This window comes from Hyla sarda, chromosome 9, assembly GCF_029499605.1.
Source record: "Hyla sarda isolate aHylSar1 chromosome 9, aHylSar1.hap1, whole genome shotgun sequence".
Taxonomy (NCBI): Eukaryota; Metazoa; Chordata; class Amphibia; order Anura; family Hylidae; genus Hyla; species Hyla sarda.
Genome location: NC_079197.1, coordinates 75,090,276 through 75,110,873, shown reverse-complemented (window position 1 = coordinate 75,110,873; position 20,598 = coordinate 75,090,276). Strand labels below are relative to the sequence as shown.

Here is a 20,598-nt window from a genome sequence, read left to right as displayed (position 1 = left end):
ACGTGTGCAGTTCACCATATTTTCATTCTCAGCCAGATACCAACCAAACAGCAACAGCCTGACGTTACCAGGGTGGGTGAGGACCATTGTTACTGGCCCTCCCCAGCCTAAATAATGCCAGCCTGTTACCACCTAGGCCCAGGAGCGCCATTTTTGATTCTCCAGCCCTGTTGGTACCGGCTCTTCCTAGCACCCTTGTGGCGGTGGGTACCAGGGTAATAATGGGGGGGGGGGATAGCGCTAGCTGGTTTTGGCGCTAAAGCTAAGCCCTGACTTAGTAATGGATTCTGTCTACAAGACAGTTTCCACTACTAAGCATTATAATGTAAATTTATTACACAAAAATAAAAAATTACAACACGTTTTATAAAAATTTTATTGAAAGAAGCACTACCACACAGGCTGTCAAAATATTTTTTTGAATTTACAACAAAATAAACGTAGTCCATCAGACAGAGTTGTAGCCCTTCACATGTATCTGAAATAAAAACTAAAAAAAAAGTTACTACATGCATGGCACTCACCCCTGTGGAGAACGTTTTTTTTAATGTGGATGCTCCAACTTTTGATAAAAAACAACCCCCATTTCCTGTGTGGGAATGATGGGAGTTGTAATTTAAAAAACATGTTGAGCCTAAAGATTTGCAACAGCAGAAGGCAACCTGTTCCTAAAATACAACCCTTATCATGGGAGTTGTTGTTTAGAAACAGTTATTCATGTGTCTACTAAAATTACTGATGATGAATATAATGAAGTATATGTTTATTGGTCTCAAGAATGTTTTTATCATGTCAGTAAGCAATACATACACACACTCATATATATATATATATATATATATATATATATCTATGGATATATATATATATATACCGTATTTATCGGGGTATAACACGCACCCTCATTTTACCAAGGATATTCGGGTAAAAAATTTTTTTTTACCCAAATATCCATGGTAAAATGAGGTGCGTGTGTGCGCGTGTATACCCCGATATACCCCCAGGAAAGGCAGGGGGAGAGAGGCCGTCGCTGCCCGCTTCTCTCCCCCTGCCTTTCCTGGGGTCTAGAGCGCTGCTGTCGGCCCTTCTCACCCCCTGGCCGATAGCCAGGGGGAGAGAAGCGGCGCCGACAGCCAGGGGGAGAGAAGGGGCAGCGGCACCCATTGCCGGCGCCGCTGCCCCGTTGCCTCCCCCCCATCCCCGGTGGCATAATTACCTGAGTCGGGTCCGCGCTGCTCCAGGCCTCCGGCGTGCGTCCCCTGCGTCGTTGCTATGCTCGGCGCGGCGCACTGACGTCATGCGCCGCGTCGTTCAGCGCATAGCAACGACGCCGGGGACGCACGCCGGAGGCCTGGAGCAGTGCGGACCCGACTCAGGTAATTATGCCACCGGGGATGGGGGGAGGCAACGGGGCAGCGGCGCCGGCAATGGGTGCCGCTGCCCCTTCTCTCCCCCTGGCTATCGGCGCCACTTCTCTCCCCCTGGCTATCGGCGCCGGCACCGATAGTCAGGGGGACAGAACGGGCAGCGGCGCCGATAGCCAGGGGGTGAGAAGGGCCGACAGCAGCGCTCTAGACCCCAGGGAAGGCAGGGGGAGAGAAGCGGGCAGCGACGGCCTCTCTCCCCCTGCCTTTCCTGGGGCGGTATCGGCGTATAACACGCACACAGACTTTAGGCTAAAAATGTTAGCCTAAAAAGTGCGTGTTATACGCCGATAAATACGGTATATATATATGGATATATATATATATATATATATATATATATATGGGTATATATATATGGGTGTGTGTATATATGGATATATATAAGGATATATATATATATATATATGGGTTTATATATGTATATGGGTATATATATATATATATTTTTTTTTTTTATATATGGGTATATATATATATATATATATATATATATATATATATGGGTGTATAAATATATATATATATGTATATATATGGGTATATATATATATATATATATATATATATATATATATATATATACCCACACATACATATCCATATATACTCACACATACATACCCATACATACCACACATACCCATACACACCCACACATACATACCCATACACACCCACACATACATACCCACCCATATATATATATATATATATATACATATATACCCATACACCTATACATATATACCCATACATATTGTGCTGCCATCGCAATGTATTTTACATGCTTGGCACTCAGCAGGGTCTGTTCCTTTAAGACCCTCCATTTTCTTGAAGCCTAGAGGCGGGCCTTCTCTCTAAAGCATAGGGCTAGATCCGGCATGTCTCATTCATTCCAGCTCCAGCCACCACAGTGACCAGATCCACAGGACTTCTTAAAGCTAATACAGACTGCAAATCTGATAAATACCAAAGCCTGTGAGTACGGAATTGTTAGTTAGCCTGTGTAGAGAGATGCTAGGCATTTGTAGATAGATAATGTGTTTTCAGTGTGTAGTAAGTGAGCACATGTTAGACCCTATCTATGTATTAGCTATGCATAATGTAAGGCACTTGAATAGCCATGCTTACATTTGTCTTTCATATGTTTGTTTTACAGTTTTACCGCACTTTCATTATATCTCAGTAAAGATTACATCAGTTAAGCAAACCAGCGTGTCTTTCCTTGAGATTCGGTATAAACTTGATGTGAAGCTGTGTCCACGAGACAGCGGAGACATTATAGTAAAAAGGCTTTTAAAACGTTATCAGAAGCAGTTAATCAGCTTTGAATCGTCCGCAGCAGTAAAAAAGACTCATAAATCCTGTGCCCTGCAGTCTGTGTCGGAGTAAGGGCGCGAAGCACTAGAAAGTGAAACTAATTCTCTCACGTGCTATAACACCGCTGTGCTGTGTCCAGTCATCATCATTATCTACGCTGCCAGCTAAATCAAGATGCAGAACCCAGAGAACAGCACTCTGACAGTTAACCCTCAATGCTCCTATAAAGAGGAAGACACCTTGCCAAGAAGTAGATCTAGGTGCACAACATTGTCTAGAGCATCCAGTCAAACAAATCTAACTTCGGTTAGCGCCGATGCATCAAGATTTAAACGCCATAGTTCTAGACACTCAAGCACCACCAGCCTGTCATCCGCTAGCGCCATAGCAACTAAGGCAAGAGCAAAAGCAGAGGCAGCTTGTGCAATGGCGTCCTATGCAAAGCAGGAAGCTGAATTGATGAAAGAACAAGCAAAAAGTGAATCTGAAGCACTTAGAAGAGAAGCTGAATTGATGAAAGAACAAGCAAAAAGTGAATCTGAAGCACTTAGAAGAAAAGCTGAAGCACTTAGAAGAAAAGCTGAAGTGCAAGCATCTTTACACTTACTGCAACAGCAGAAAAACGCTGCAGCAGCCTTAGCCGAGGCAGAAGTTCTCACAAGGGCTGCTGAAGCTCAGTTCGCTGACATAGAAACCCAGATGTCACCCCTCAGCGCAAGCCAACGTACCCGTGAGTACATACAGTCACAAGCAACCATGTACACTGACCAGCAGTTCAATGACACACCAAGGCCATCATTGACTCCACCAGCAATAAGCAACTTTGATACTATGCAACACTGCAAGACTGAATCAGAACCTCAGGGTAGGAAGTCAAGTGGTCGCATGCTCAGAGACCAATCTGCCAACCTGACAAGAGTGCAAACGGATGCTGATGTACTCCCTCCTCAAGCAAATACAAGTCTGGATTATAGCAGAAAGACTTACAATAGAGGAGAACAAAGCAGACTTAGTCAAGTACCTCATCAGCCTTACCAGCCGCAGCCATACCCTGAGTTTACACCCAGGAAGTATTCACCAGATGCAGCAAGAGCTACAGAGGTAGCAAGATTCCTGATGCGCCGTGAGATAGTGAGCGCTGGTCTCATGAAATTCGACGACCGTCCAGAAAACTACTTGGCCTGGAAGTCATCTTTCCTAAGCGGTACCCAAGACTTAGATCTGACAGACAGAGAAAAGCTTGATCTGCTCGTCAAATGGCTAGGACCAGAGTCCACTGAGCAAGCCCAAAGAATCAGATCAGTACATGTTCATGACGCAGCAGCAGGACTTGCAATGGTGTGGAGGAGACTAGAACACTGCTATGGGTCACCTGAAGTGATTGAAGATGCTCTTCTGAAGAGGATAGAAAACTATCCAAGAATGACAAACAAAGACAATCAAAAGCTGAGAGGGTTTGGGGACCTACTCTTAGAAATAGAAGCCGCTAAGTCTAGTGGATATCTGCCAGGTCTCTCATACTTAGATACAGCACGTGGAGTTGATCCCATAATCGAGAAACTTCCTTTCAACTTGCAGGAAAGGTGGGTCACTCAAGCATCAAGATACAAGAAAGAACATCGAGTCGCATTTCCATCATTTGCCTTCCTTGCTGAATTCATCGTAGACCAAGCTGAAACACGCAATGATCCAAGCTTTGCTTTCCTGAACAAGAGAACTGCAAGCTCCCCAAAGGTAGAGCAAAAACATCCAACGCCTTACAAAGAACGCAGAGCAACAGTTTCTGTACGGAAGACAGAAGTCTCGCCTGAGTCTGCAGTCAATCAGGAAGACAACACAAGTAAGAAAGTTGAGGAGCCAGACAAAATATGTCTCATCCACAACAAGCCTCATCCACTAAGAAAATGTCGCAGTTTCAGAAGTAAGACGTTAGAAGAGCGCAAAGCTTACCTTAAAGACAATCACATTTGTTTCAGATGTTGCGCTTCAATTCAGCATCTTGCAAAAGACTGTACAAAAACAATAAAATGCACAGAGTGCAACAGTGACAAACACCTGTCAGCACTGCACCCAGGACCATCACCATGGAAACAAGAAGTTCCAGCAACTCAAGAAGATCATGGTGGGGAGCAAGGCGAGAGTACAACGCCAGCAGTAACCTCAAAGTGTACTGAGATCTGTACAGAGCAGGGCCGCCCCAGATCATGTTCCAAGATATGCTTAGTCAAGGTGTATCCTGCAGGCTTCAGAGAAAAAGCAATCAAGATGTACACAGTCTTGGATGAACAGAGTAACAGATCTCTGGCAAAAACAGAGTTCTTTGACCTCTTCGGTGACAAAGGAAGTCCAACTCCATACACCCTGAAGACTTGTTCTGGAGTTGTAGAGACAACAGGGAGAAGAGCAAACAACTACATCATTGAGTCATTAGATGGAAAGACAAAGGTGACTCTTCCTACCCTCATAGAATGTGATGAGATACCAGACGACAGGTCAGAGATCCCCACACCTGAAGTTGCTCGTCATCACCCCTATCTGGTGCGAATAGCAGACCAGATACCAGCACTAGATCCAGATGCTGCAATCATCCTTCTACTTGGGAGAGATATCCTCAAAGTGCACAAAGTCAGAGAACAGTACAATGGGCCACACAATGCACCATTTGGACAACGCCTTGATCTCGGATGGGTCATCGTTGGAGAAGTATGTCTAGACGGACTCCACAAACCAGAAAAGGTAAATGTCTACAGAACACATCTGTTACAGAATGGTCGTACATCTTGTCTTTGCCCATGTACCAACAGTCTACACATTAAAGAGAGACTTGTAAACCCAACACATCATCCGAGTATCCAGAGGTGCATGGAAGACTTCGCCTCAACTGGAGATACAGATGAACTGGGCTGTAAGGTGTTTGAAAGAACACGAGATGACGACAAGCTAGCACCCTCGGTGGAAGATACTCTCTTCCTTGAGATCATGGACAGAGAAGTCTTCAGAGACAAATCAGGCAGCTGGGTAGCCCCTCTACCCTTCCGGTCACCACGCCATCGCCTTCCTGACAACAAGGTACAAGCAGAGAAACGCTTCACCTTGTTGCAGCACATGCTACAAAGAAAGCCAAATATGAAGAAACACTTCCAAGCCTTCATGCAGAAGATCTTTGATAACGATCAAGCTGAAAGGGCACCACCACTACAAGAGAACCAAGAACACTGGTACTTACCAATATTTGGGGTGTACCATCCTCAGAAACCAGGCCAGATACGCGTAGTATTTGACTCTAGTGCGAAGCACAAAGGCATCTCACTAAATGATGTCCTTCTCAGCGGACCTGACCTGAACAATACACTCCTTGGAGTACTCATCAGGTTCAGAAAAGAACTCATAGCAGTGACAGCAGACGTACAACAGATGTTCTACTGTTTCCTTGTTCGTGAAGATCACAGAGACTGCTTAAGGTTCCTGTGGTATACAGACAACGACTTTAACAAAGAAATCACAGAGTACAGGATGAAGGTACATGTGTTTGGAAACAGCCCTTCTCCAGCTGTAGCTATCTACAACCTGAGACGAGCAGCACAGCAAGGTGAAAGACATGGTCAAGAAGCCACACAGTTCGTCATGAAGAACTTCTACGTAGATGATGGACTTGCTTCTTTCTCCAGCAACGAAGAAGCTATCAACGTCCTGAAAAGTACAAGAGAAATGTTGGCAGAATCCAACATAAGACTGAACAAGGTAGCTTCCAACAGCAACAGAGTCATGGAAGCATTTCCAATGGAAGACCGTGCTAAAGACCTCAAAGACTTGGATCTAGGAACAGAATCACCACCCTTGCAAAGAAGTCTTGGGATTAGTTGGGACCTGAAGACTGACAGTTTCACCTTCAGGGTCTCCAGAGAAGAGAAGCCATTCACAAAAAGAGGTGTCCTATCTACAGTCAACAGTCTTTACGACCCCCTGGGGTTCGTAGCACCCATCATCATGCAAGGTAAAGCTCTTTTGAGACAGATCACTACTGAGCAAGAACAAAGTGACTGGGACGTACCTCTACCTGAAGAGAAGAAAATGCAGTGGAAGTTGTGGAAAGACTCATTGTTAGAGCTTGAACAACTCAACATCCCTAGACCATACGTATCTGTTTCCTTGTCTGCTACAAAGAGAAGAGAAATATGTATATTCTCTGACGCCTCCACTATGGCTATCGCATATGTCGCCTACCTTAGGGTAATAGACACTGAGGGACAAAGTCATGTCGGGTTCCTCATGGGAAAATCTAAGCTGGCTCCCAGACCGGCTCACACTGTCCCACGTCTAGAACTTTGTGCTGCTGTCTTAGCTGTAGAGATGGCAGACATGATTACAACAGAACTGGACATCGAGATCCATGCAATGAACTTTTATACAGACAGCAAGATTGTGTTAGGATATATTCACAATGCTTCAAGAAGATTTTATACATACGTGGCCAACAGAGTGACACGTATCAGAAAGTCTACAAGTCCAGAACAGTGGCATCACATCAGCACAGACAAGAACCCAGCTGATCATGGGACAAGACTGGTGCCAGCCGCTGCGCTCAAGCAAACTAACTGGTTTGTAGGTCCATCCTTTCTTCGTAAACCAGAAACCAAAGAAACTACTCAGGTAGAGACCTTTGAACTCATAGAACCAGATCAAGACAAAGAGGTAAGACCTCAAGTGACAGTTTGTAGGACTATAGTTACAAGAGACAGTCTGGGCACTCATAGATTTGAAAGGTTTTCCAGCTGGAAGTCGCTGACCCGTGCAATCGGAAAACTTATCTGTCTAGCCAGATCCTCCTGCAGAGCTACCAATACTGATCAGCGTAGCAACGACCACCTTGAACAAGCCAAGGTCACGATCATCAGATGCGTTCAACAGGAAGTCTTTAAAGAAGAAATCCAAGGCCTTCTGAAAAAGGAAGAGATTTCTCAACACAATTCACTCAAGGACTTGTACGCCAAGCAATGGAAACAAGTTCAAAGTCTTGCGGACATTTTCTGGAAGAGGTGGAGACAGGAATACCTGGTGATCTTCCAGCCATGCAAGAAATGGCAAGATGACAAACCCAATTTACAAGTTGGAGACGTTGTCTTACTGAAAGACTCTCAGGCCCACAGGAACGAGTGGCCTATTGGACTCATTGTGGGGACTGATCCTAGTAGTGATGCTAGAGTTAGAAAGGTTGAAGTTAGGATTGTTAGACAGGGCATTCCCAAAGTGTATGCAAGGCCAATTTCTGAAGTAGTTTTACTTCTGTCCAAGGGTTAGTGGCATAACAAAAAAGTATGCCAGGTGGGGAGTGTGCTGCCTTCGCAATGTATTTTACATGCTTGGCACTCAGCAGGGTCTGTTCCTTTAAGACCCTCCATTTTCTTGAAGCCTAGAGGCGGGCCTTCTCTCTAAAGCATAGGGCTAGATCCGGCATGTCTCATTCATTCCAGCTCCAGCCACCACAGTGACCAGATCCACAGGACTTCTTAAAGCTAATACAGACTGCAAATCTGATAAATACCAAAGCCTGTGAGTACGGAATTGTTAGTTAGCCTGTGTAGAGAGATGCTAGGCATTTGTAGATAGATAATGTGTTTTCAGTGTGTAGTAAGTGAGCACATGTTAGACCCTATCTATGTATTAGCTATGCATAATGTAAGGCACTTGAATAGCCATGCTTACATTTGTCTTTCATATGTTTGTTTTACAGTTTTACCGCACTTTCATTATATCTCAGTAAAGATTACATCAGTTAAGCAAACCAGCGTGTCTTTCCTTGAGATTCGGTATAAACTTGATGTGAAGCTGTGTCCACGAGACAGCGGAGACATTATACATATACTGTATACCCATACATATATACCCATACATACATTCACCCTTACATATACTGTATACCCATACACATATATACCCATACACATATATACCCATACCCACATATATACCCATACCCACATATATACCCATACATATATACCTATATACCCATACACCTATACATATATACCCATACATATACTGTATACCCATACATGTATACCCATACATATACTGTATACCCATACATAATTACACCCATATATATATATATATATATATATATATATATATATATATACACCCACACATACATACCCACCCATATATATATATATATATATATATATATACATATATACCCATACATACCTACACACATATATACCCATACCCACACACATATATACCCATACCCACACACATATATACCCATACCCACATATATACCCATACCCACATATATACCCATACCCACATATATACCCATACATATATACCCATACATATATACATATTTACCTATATACCCATACACCTATACATATATACCCATACATATACTGTATGCCCATACATGTATACCCATACATATACTGTATACCTATACATGTATACCCATACATATACTGTATACTAGAGGTGCACCGAAATGGAAATTTCAGAACCGAAACGAAACCGGAAAAAAAAAAATGTCTGGCCGAAACCGATACCGAAACCGAAAATGACTTCTCCCCGTCTTCTGGTAGAATGCAGCACTCCGCTCATTAGATTAGATTCCCCCACATTAGATTGCCAGCTCCCCCACATTAGGTCAGGAGTTCCCCCACATTAATAGGCAGCTCCCCCACAATAGTAGGCAGCTCCCCCACAATAGTAGGTAGCTCCCCAACAATAGTAGGCAGCTCCCCCACATTAGGTCAGCATTTCCCCCACAATAGTAGGCAGCTCCCCCACATTAGGTCAGCATTTCCCCCACAATAGTAGGCAGGTTCCCCACAATAGCAGGCAGTTTCCCCACAATATTAGGCAGCTCCCCCAACAATATTAGGCAGCTCCCCCCACATTTGTAGGCAGCTCCCCCCCACATTAGGTCAGCAGTTCCCCCACAATAGTAGGCAGGTTCCCCACAATAGTAGGCAGTTCCCCCACAATATTAGGCAGCTCCCCACAACAATATTAGGCAGCTCCCCCCACATTTGTAGGCAGCTCCCCCCACATTTGTAGGCAGCTCCCCCCCCCCCAATATTAGGCAGCTCCCCCCCCCAACAATATTAGGCAGCTCCCCCCAACAATATTAGAAAGCCCCCCCCCAACAATATTAGGCAGCTCCCCCCATAATATTAGGCAGCTCCCCCCCACAATATTAGGCAGCTCCCCCCCACATTTGTAGGCAGCTCCCCCCAACAATATTAGGCAGCTCCCCCCCAACAATATTAGACAGCCCCCCCCCAACAATATTAGGCAGCTCCCCCCACAATATTAGGCAGCTCCCCCCCACAATATTAGGCAGCTCCCCCCCACATTTGTAGGCAACTCCCCCCAACAATATTAGGCAGCTCCCCCCAACAATATTAGGCAGCTCCCCCCACATTTGTAGGCAGCTCCCCCCCAACAATATTAGGCAGCTCCCCCCACATTTGTAGGCAGCTGCCCCCCAACAATAGTAGGCAGGTTCCCCACAATAGTAGGCAGCTGCCCCCCCACAATATTAGGCAGCTCCCCCCACATTTGTAGGCAGCTCCCCCCCACATTTGTAGGCAGCTCCCCCCCACATTTGTAGGCAACTCCCCCCAACAATATTAGGCAGCTCCCCCCAACAATATTAGGCAGCTCCCCCCACATTTGTAGGCAGCTCCCCCCCAACAATATTAGGCAGCTCCCCCCACATTTGTAGGCAGCTGCCCCCCAACAATAGTAGGCAGGTTCCCCACAATAGTAGGCAGCTGCCCCCCCACAATATTAGGCAGCTCCCCCCACATTTGTAGGCAGTTCCCCCACAATAGTAGGCAGCTTCCACCCACTCCACAGACATACAGCTTCCAGCCATATACAGTGTATGGCTGGAGGCTGTATGTCTGTACTGCTGCCCCCACAGTGATCCGGTCACCGCTCCTCCGGCCCGGGGCCACATCTACTGCTATGGCCTATGGACCATAGCAGTAGGTGCCGGGACCGGAGGAGCGGTGACCGGAACACTGAAGAAGATGACGCGGTCACTTACCAGGCCCCGGCCAGCGCGCATTATCCTGCGACGATCCTGCGGTCCTCCTGCTTCTCTTTGGTTGTACGCACGGGACGTCAGTGACGTCCCGTGCGTACGACCATAGAGGCGGAGAAGCGAGGGACCGAAGGAGGATCGCAGGAGGACGCCGGGGAATGGTGAGTGACCGGCGGACATCCTTATGTCCCGAAAAGATTTGCCGGTCCGGGCATGCTGGGAGTTGTAGTTTCACAACAGCTGGAGGCCCCCTGGTTTTTAGTATACAGTATTAGGTTTTATATGCGCTGGCCGGCCCCCACCTGCAGCCACACACGGGAGCCGGCCCGGGCACATAAAAAGAAGTATTCCTATCCCGGAGAGCGCGCCCCCCCCCCCAGATGTTGCGCACCGCCCACGAGTGCCTGTTTGCAACTTGTGCTGTGGGCGGGCAGGGGAGGTGGGTCATTATCGGCACATTTTTTGTTGTTTCGGCATTTCCCCGAAACAGCTATTTTCGGCCGATATGTATCGGCCGCCGATATACTGCATCCCTACTGTATACCCATACATAATTACACCCATACATATATATATGTATATATATATATATATATATATATATATATATACACACCCATACATAAACCCATACCCATACACATATATACCCATACACCTATATATATACCCATACATATACTGTATTCCCATACATAATTACACCCATAAATACATATATACACCCATACATACATATATACACATATACACATATACCCATACACATATACACCCATACACCTATACATATACACCCATACACATATACACCCATACACATATACATACACACCCATACACATATACATATACACCCATACCCATACCCATATACATATACACCCATACACATATACACATACACCCATACACATATACACCCATACACATTTACATATATACCCATAAACCTATACATATATACCCATACATATACTGAATACCCATACATATATACCCATACATACCTACACCCGTACATATACTGTATACCCATACATAATTACACCCATACATATTAATATATATATATATATATATATATATATACACACACACCCATACATACATATATAAACCCATACACATATACATATACACCCATACACATATACATATACACCCATACACATATACATATACACCCATACATATACACCCATACACATATACGTATACACCCATACATGTATACATATACACCCATACACCTATACATATATACCCATACATATACTGTATACCCATACATATATACCCATACATACCTACACCCATACATATACTGTATACCCATACATAATTACACCCATACATATTTATATATATATATATATATATATATATATATATATATATATATACACACCCATACATACATATATACACCCATACACATATACATATATACCCATACACATATATACCCATACATATATACCCATACACATATACATATATACCCATACACATATATACCCATATACATATACACCCATACACATATACATATATACCCATACACATATACCCATACACATATACATATATACCCATGCATATATACCCATACATCTATGCATATATACCATACATATACTGTATACCCATACATATACTGTATACCCATACATTATATATATATATATATATATATATATATATATATATATATAAATATGTATGGGTGTAATTATGTATGGGTATACAGTATATGTATTGGTATACAGTATGTATGGGTATATATGTATGGGTATACAGTATATGTATGGGTATATATGTTTAGGTGTATGGGTATATATGTATGGGTATATATGCATGGGTATATATGTATATGTGTATGGGTATATATGTATATGTGTATGGGTGTATGTGTGTATGTAAATGTGTATGGGTGTATATGTAAATGTGTATGGGTATATATGTATATGTGTATGGGTATATATGTGTATGGGTATATATGTGTATGGGTATATATGTGTATATATGTGTATGGGTATATATGTGTATGGGTATATGTATGGGTATATATGTATCGGTATATATGTGTATGGGTATATATTTATATGTGTATGGGTGTATATATGTATGGGTGTATACATGTATGTATACATACATGTATGTATACACCCATACACATATACACCCATACATATATACACCCATACACATATACACCCATACACACCCATACACATATACACCCATACACATACACATATACATATACACCCATACACATACACACCCATGCACATATACACCCATACACATATACACCCATACACCTATACATATACACCCATACACCTATAAATATACACCCATACACCTATACATATATATCCATACATATATACCCATACATATACTGTATACCCATACATACCTACACCCATACATATACTGTATACCCATACATAATTACACCCATACATATTAATATATATTTATATATATACACAGACCCATACATACATATATACACCCATACATACATATACACCCATACACACATACATATACACCCATACACACATACATATACATATATACCCATACACATATACATATATGTTTCAACTTGGTTTTTATTAAAGGATTTTAGAATGTAACAAAGGATAAACAAAAGACAATAAATGGGATAATAATGCTGCAGACATGACATATAATGGACTCACAATAACCGCACTAATACTTAGTATAAATGACGTGTGGATCTGATGTCGCGGAAGGTCCGGACTGATCTCCAATATGAACACGGTAATAGGGAAGATCTAACCAGAAGAGTCCAGTGGGTGGGGGAATATAATGGTGTATACATGTCCATATACACGATGATCTGTGAGATCCTGGGTTATGTAGGATTTGTCAGCAGTGTAAATAATGGGGTATAATAAGGGGTAATAACAATACCACCTAACTGTATAATAACAAAGAACACAATGTTCAGTATGAGACCTTCATGTTCTAGTAAACAATAGATATGGAGATTTAGTGCTACAATTATATTATAAACTATTATAGGAAACGCCACAAAATCAGAGTTGTTACTATTATTATACTCACTATTATTATTGATATGAATGGGAAGTAATATTCCGGATTCACCAGGTGCGTCCCCATCTCCAGTTTTGCTATATTTAAGCTCAGTGTGTGATGTCATATGTAATACACGTAACTGTCCCTGATCCAGTATCCAGGTATTATATTTTGGTCCAGCAGTGATGTCATGTGTGATGTCATATGTAATACACGTAACTGTCCCTGATCCATTATCCAGGTATTATATATTGGTCCAGCAGTGATGTCATGTGTGATGTCATATGTAATACACGTAACTGTCCCTGATCCATTATCCAGGTCTTATATATTGGTCCGGCTGAGGCTTAGAGCAGAATTTACGTGGAACCATCACAGAAGTTATTGGCCGATTGAGGGAATTTTGTAAACCAGGATTTCCATTTGTGTCTCATCTTTTCCCCACACCCTTGTTGATTTGCCAGAGCCCATTCATATGACCCATTGGTGGAGACGTTATCGATGACTTCTTGGATGTCTGGGATATTTGGAGTTTTCCAGCGCCTCGTAATGAGGAGTCTGGATACATGAAATATGTGGCATATGGGGATTCGCTGGGGGAATGGAATATTCTCTATGTCAATAAATAACAGGGCCAACTCAGGGGTTATCTGTTATCACCTTGAGACTACGTTGTTTTGTCTCTCTGTTTAAAGTCAGTCATGTTGTTTGCATCTATATACACGTTTATCAGGTGTCAGGATGTGATTGTGGTACTTGTGACCGTCTGCAGGCATTCTCCATTGTATGCAATTTTTGCTGGGGACATCGCCCTTAGCAGCGGTTGACAAGTGCAGGGCCTCCACCCCAGCGAAGGTGCACAATTGCACTTGGGGTTGAGTTTCCTGCTATAGCCATGTCCATGCAAATATAAGCCGGCAAGCGTCTTTTAAGGCTTATACCAATGCACCCTTTTATCTTATTGGGTAGCATTGGGGGTTTCACCTGTGAGGCCTGCTATATATAAACCAGCAAGGGTGGGGCTTGTAGCCTGTCTCCCCCCTCCCATTGTATGTGTGCTGAGTTCACACTGGAGGCGACTGGGGAGCAGTCTGCAAGTTGGACCTTAGGCTGCTGTATATCTGGTTCCTGGTTCTATGCATCTGGCCAGGCAAAAAAGGTTGGTGGTTAGGTCCCGCATAACATGAGAAACCTTGGCGTGGTGTGCGGGCTCAGGTATGTCCTTCATATAAGGATATACTGGCTAATGTCTCATTTTTACATCAGTTTTGAGGATTAGCTAATATCATTGTATATATTTACCACAGGATTGAAACCCCACTTTTGTCCATAGGTGCGGGTCCTCTACCCCATTGTATGAGTGCACAATTGCACTTGGGGTTGAGCACCTGTTATCACCTTGAGACTACGTTGTTTTTTCCAACTCAGGGGTTAATGAGATCGGGGAGATCAATAAATCATTAATCAATGAATTTATATTTGACCAAAAGTGCTTGAGCTTTGGGCAGCTCCATAGAATATGTTTGATGGATCCAATTCCACCGCAGTCCCTCCAGCAATCCATAGAAGCGAAAGGATACATTGTAGATAGACGGAGCGGCGTATAATGCCATCTCATTAACACTTTAGCATACGATTCCCAGTGGGAAGCACATCGGGTAGACTTCTTAGCCAAGAAGAACGCTTTCTCCCATCTCATGGAATTCAACGTTAATTTGAGATCGTTCTCCCACTTTCCTAGATGGGAGAATTTTGCCTCATTATATCCGTTTTCATTAAAGAATTTATAGGACCACGCTAAACCTTTCTCTAGGTATGAGTGCGGATTGTGTAGGGTGTCTGCTAGGAATTGGGGGAGGTTGACATCTTTATGGGATAAGTTTTTAATGGATTTCTGTATTATTTGGAATGTAGCTTCCTCTATATCTGGGAGGCCATAGCGGAGCTGTAATTCATGGAAGGAAAGAAGACGGTCCCCTTCAAAAAGATCTGAGACATATTTTATTTGCTTATCTGACCAGGTGGAGACGTCCTGCAAGGAGGTGTATAGGACGAGGGAGGAGAGGGGAATATTACATTGGGAACCAGAATGGGGATTTCTCTCTGACTTGCTGTAATCTGCCCACAGTTTTAGCATTGCTTTGACTGGTGGTAGAACAGTAAATCTTTTAATAGGAAGCAGTTTTCCTGCGACTAGTAATACATTTGACCAATTGTCTACATTTAGCGTCTCTTTCTCTACACGTTGCCAACCAATGTTGCCACGTTCTGGTATTAACCAGGCTTTGGTTTGGGATAATATGGTGGACTTCCAGTAAGCCTCTATATTTGGCAAACCAAATCCTCCATCTTTAATGGGGCCTAGAAAAATCTTTTGTGCGACTCTCGGAGGGGAACCCCCATATAAATTTCAGGAGTTGTTTCTGCAGAGCATTGAATATATATTTGGGAGTTGGGATAGGTAGGGCTCTGAACCTATACAAGATTTTCGGTAAGATAAACATCTTATATAAAGTCAACTTACTCAGCCAGCCTGTCTCATTCTTACTTATATCATCTAATTCTTTACCCAGGGATGTTATTAAGTTGGGGTAATTACTTTTAATAAGATTTCTTGGATTATTAGTGATTTGGATACCTAAGTAGGTTAATGATTCTTCTGCCCATTTGTAAGGAAATTTTTGACCAATGATGTCCTTCTCCTCCCTTGACATATGTATACTCAATAAATAACATTTCTTCTCATTTAATTTATAATAGGAGACTTTACCGAAGTCATCCAGAAGTTTTTGAGTTGTCAGGAGTGAGGAGAGTGGGTCTGATAGAAGAAGAATGACATCATCAGCGTAGAGGCTGATTTTATTTTCACTGATTGAATGATCAATTCCTTTAATGCTGGGGGATTTGCGAATTAGAGAGGCGAAGGGCTCCATCACTAAAGAGAAAACTCCTTCTCTGCATTTAGTGACAAGAGCAGAGAAGGCGTCCGTTTATGATCTGCTAGAGCCACTAGGTCTATTACTCGTCTGGTGCCATCATAGGTTTGACGGCCTTTAGTAAACCCAACCTGGTCCTCACCAATGATGAAAACGGTTGGCTATAAGCCTTGCATACAGTTTTGATATCTTCATTTAATAATGATATTGGTCGTAGGGCTGAGGGCCAGGTGGGGCTTTTACCAGGTTTGGGTAATGTGACAACATGCGCTGACAGCATCTCTATCGGAAACTTACCAGACCTCATAGTCTCATTAAAAACCTTTTCCAATAGAGGCACCAGGGTATCTGCAAAGGTTTTATAATAGAAAGTAGAATAACCGTCCGGGCCAGGGGATTTATGGAGTTTGGCTTGTCCGATTCCTGTATGAATTTCTTCTGAGGAGAACGGCCGTGATAAGAAGCTATGGAATTTGTCAGGAATTTGAGGGAGATCACATCGGTCTAGGAAGCTGTTAATTTCTTCTAGGTCTGGCTGATGAGTATTGGGGTCTTTATTCAGATTATATAAGTCATAATAATATTTACTGAATTCATCAGCAATTTCTTGGGGGTGATAAATTTTGTTTTTTTTGGAGGGATTTTCTAGGTGACTTAATCTAGTTTTAATTCGCATTTTATTTATTCTGTTTGCCATTAATTTTGATGATTTATTGAAATCATTATAATAGAGTATTTTAAGTCTCCTCATTCTTTTATCGAATCTTGAAACTAATAATTGGCGTAGATGTAGTTTAATCTGTCTAAGTTCAGTCTCTACTTGTTGGGAGGGGTTCTGTTTATGAGATGCTTCTATTTGGGATAATTTGGTTAGAGTTTGGTTTATTTCAGCCTCATGTAGTCTTTTTTGTTTTGAGGTGGCCTGAATGATGAGTCCCCTGATATACGCCTTACTTGAGTTCCACAAGAGGAATTGATCATCAGTTGAAGGAGAATTTATGGCTATAAATTCTGTAAATTTTTCCTTTATGAGCTTTACAGTTTGTGGGTTGCCCAACACAAAATCATTACATTTCTAGATGTAGGTATTGCTAGGGTGGTTTGGAATATGAATTTTTAGAAAAATGGGGGCGTAGTCAGACCAAGTGATTTGAGATATTGAGCAGTCTTTGACATAATTCAAAGCGTCTTTTTTCAACAGAAAATAATCTATTCTAGTATAGATTTTATGTGCAGCTGAGTAAAATGTATAGTCTCTTTCGTTGGCGTGAGCGCACCTCCATATATCCAGGAATTCGTGTTGGGCAAACCATTGTTTTAGTTGAGTAGGTGGAGTGGAGCTCTGTGAGGCGGTATCCTCTGAGCGATCAGCAATCGCATTAAGATCCCCCACAACTATTAGCTTCCCCTCAGCTATACGGTTTATTTTTTTGATCAATTTGTTAAGGAAATTAACTTTTGAGCTGTTTGGGCCGTATGCGTTTACTATGGTGAACAACTGATTATTAATCTCACATACAATAATCAGATATCTCCCATTGATATCCCTTAGTATTTCTATTAGGTTGAAGGCGACAAAGTTTCTAACCGCTATTGCTACTCCGGCTGACTTCTTTTTTGAGTTGGCCAAAAATATGTTAGAGAAATTTTTGTTTAAAAAATTAGGATGATCGCCCTCCTTAAAATGTGTTTCTTGTAAACACAAGATGTCAACCTTATTTTTCCTCGCCTCTGTCCAAATTAAGGAACGTTTGAAAGGGCTGTTAAGTCCTTTCACATTTAAACTCATAAATTGGACTGTCATGGTGGATCAGTAGTGGAATGATGTGAGTGAGTAGTGTTTACCTGAACCCTTTGGAGGGTCTTATTCATGGGGAGGAGGAAGCTTCTGCACCCGGTAATTCGGAGGGAGGAATATCGTCTCATACTGAAACACAAAGAAATCTGTGTAAACAACAAAACAAACATAACATTTTCAATTAATATAACCAACAATTAGGAGTAGTGTTGTCGGGAAAGTGCAGATTCAATATCTGCGCAACTGGGGAAGTTGCAGGAAAAAGGGTAAGTTCTTTAACAATTATATAGTTCCTCATGTTGGGTTGCTCCCGGGTACTCGGGACCAATCCGTATTGAGCTTTGAGAATCTTCGCTGATCATCCTTTGGAGCATTGTCAATTTGAATGTCTCATTTCTGAAGGAGCTCTTTGCCTTTCTCCACTGAGGCAATAGAATAGGTTTTCCCATTTCTGGTCAGTAGGATTTTAGTTGGGAACCCCCACTTGTAGGGTATGAGGGAATTGGGAGAGGTCGGTGTATAGAGACAGGTGCTGGAATGGTTCTGGTGGTTTTTTGTAGTTTCCTGCATTCAGCGAGCAGTTGTTCTTTGACATGGAAGTAATGGATCCTGGTGATGACGTCTCGTGGTATCTCTTCCGGTAGATGTTTTGGTTTATATAACCTTTGAGCTCTGTCCACAGTCAGTTCTATGGTGTCCACTGTAGGAATCAGTGTTGCTATGAGGTGTTGGACATATTTTTTCAGGTCCGCATCCTTAACAGTTTCGGGTACACCTCTGATTTTGACATTATTTCTCCTCCCTCTATCCTCCATGTCTGCCATTTTGATTTTCATGGCAGAGATTTCCTCTTGAAGAGAAATGACTTTGTCAGTGAGGCCGTTGTGATTGAATGCAACTTCTTCAATTCTCTCATCTATTTCAGTCACTCTTTCTTCTAAAGTGTCCAATCTGTCAGAGATTTTTGTGATGGCGTCATTGAGATCTTTTTTTATAGATTTTCTGAGGGACAGCATCATCTCTTTCATTAATTCTTCTGATGCAGGTGAGGTTTTAGATGCTTGAATTTGTGTAATGGGGTCGTCAGAGTCATCCTCCATATCAGATGGAGTAGAATGGTTGTTTCCGTCGTCCCATCTCCCTTTGTGTGTTTCTGGGCTCGCCGTAGCTGATTTATTGCCAATTGTATTTGGTGTAACTGGATCTCTTTCTTTCCGTTTGACGTAAGTAGATCTTTGAGGTAGTGCATCACTTGGTGTGACACTTTTTTTAGGTGATTTGTTCCGAATTCTGTTACCTTGTTCTTTTTGAGAACCATGGGAGGTTCCCAATATATCAGATTGCAATAGTTCCATTTCAGTACGGCGTACATGGTGAGTTTTTTGTTCTTTGTTCTCAGATGTTTTTTTAATAGAAGGATTGTTGGAGGTTTTCCATTTATTTTGAGGATTGGAGGCCATTTTGGTGTAAGTAAGATGAGATATAAAGACTGTCCACTAGAGGGCGCAGTGAAGTTGTGGCACTTCAGGGGTAATTGCACTTTATATGAAGGAAAGAGACAGTGAGGACTTTCCTCCTGTGTGATCTCTTCAGGTTATTGCTGAGGAACAAGTGTATGAGCTTTATAATGAGCACAGAGATATAGAGAGGAGCTGTGTAGTGCTGGCAGGTAGGTCAGTACACTGTATATATACTCTGCATTCCTGGGACAGTTATGTCTGTATTGTACTCTGTATTGTACTCTGTACTCTGTACTGTACTCTGTATTGTATTCAGTACTCTGTATTGTACTCTTTATTTGTATATCTGTAGTCTTAGGGCACTGTATACAGCAGTTATATACTCTGTATTGTACTCTTTAGTTATATGTCTTGTGGTGTTAGGGCACTGTATACAGCAGTTATATACTCTGCTCTCAGCTGTTCAGGCTGTATTCTCCTCAGGAGCTCTGTACTCTGTATTGTACTCTTT

The 20,598-nt window shown here is 42.3% G+C and overlaps 1 protein-coding gene across 1 annotated transcript; it reads left to right on the top strand.

Moving 5' to 3' along the window:
- Positions 1–2,338: 2,338 nt before the first annotated feature.
- Positions 2,339–14,244, top strand: LOC130291898 (uncharacterized). The gene is made up of 4 exons (XM_056541330.1): positions 2,339–2,405; positions 2,587–5,129; positions 7,656–7,919; positions 14,215–14,244. The coding sequence occupies exons 2-4, from the start codon at positions 2,922–2,924 to the stop codon at positions 14,242–14,244; spliced, it is 2,502 nt and encodes an 833-aa protein (XP_056397305.1). The 5' UTR covers positions 2,339–2,405; positions 2,587–2,921.
- The last annotated feature ends 6,354 nt before the right edge of the window (positions 14,245–20,598 follow it).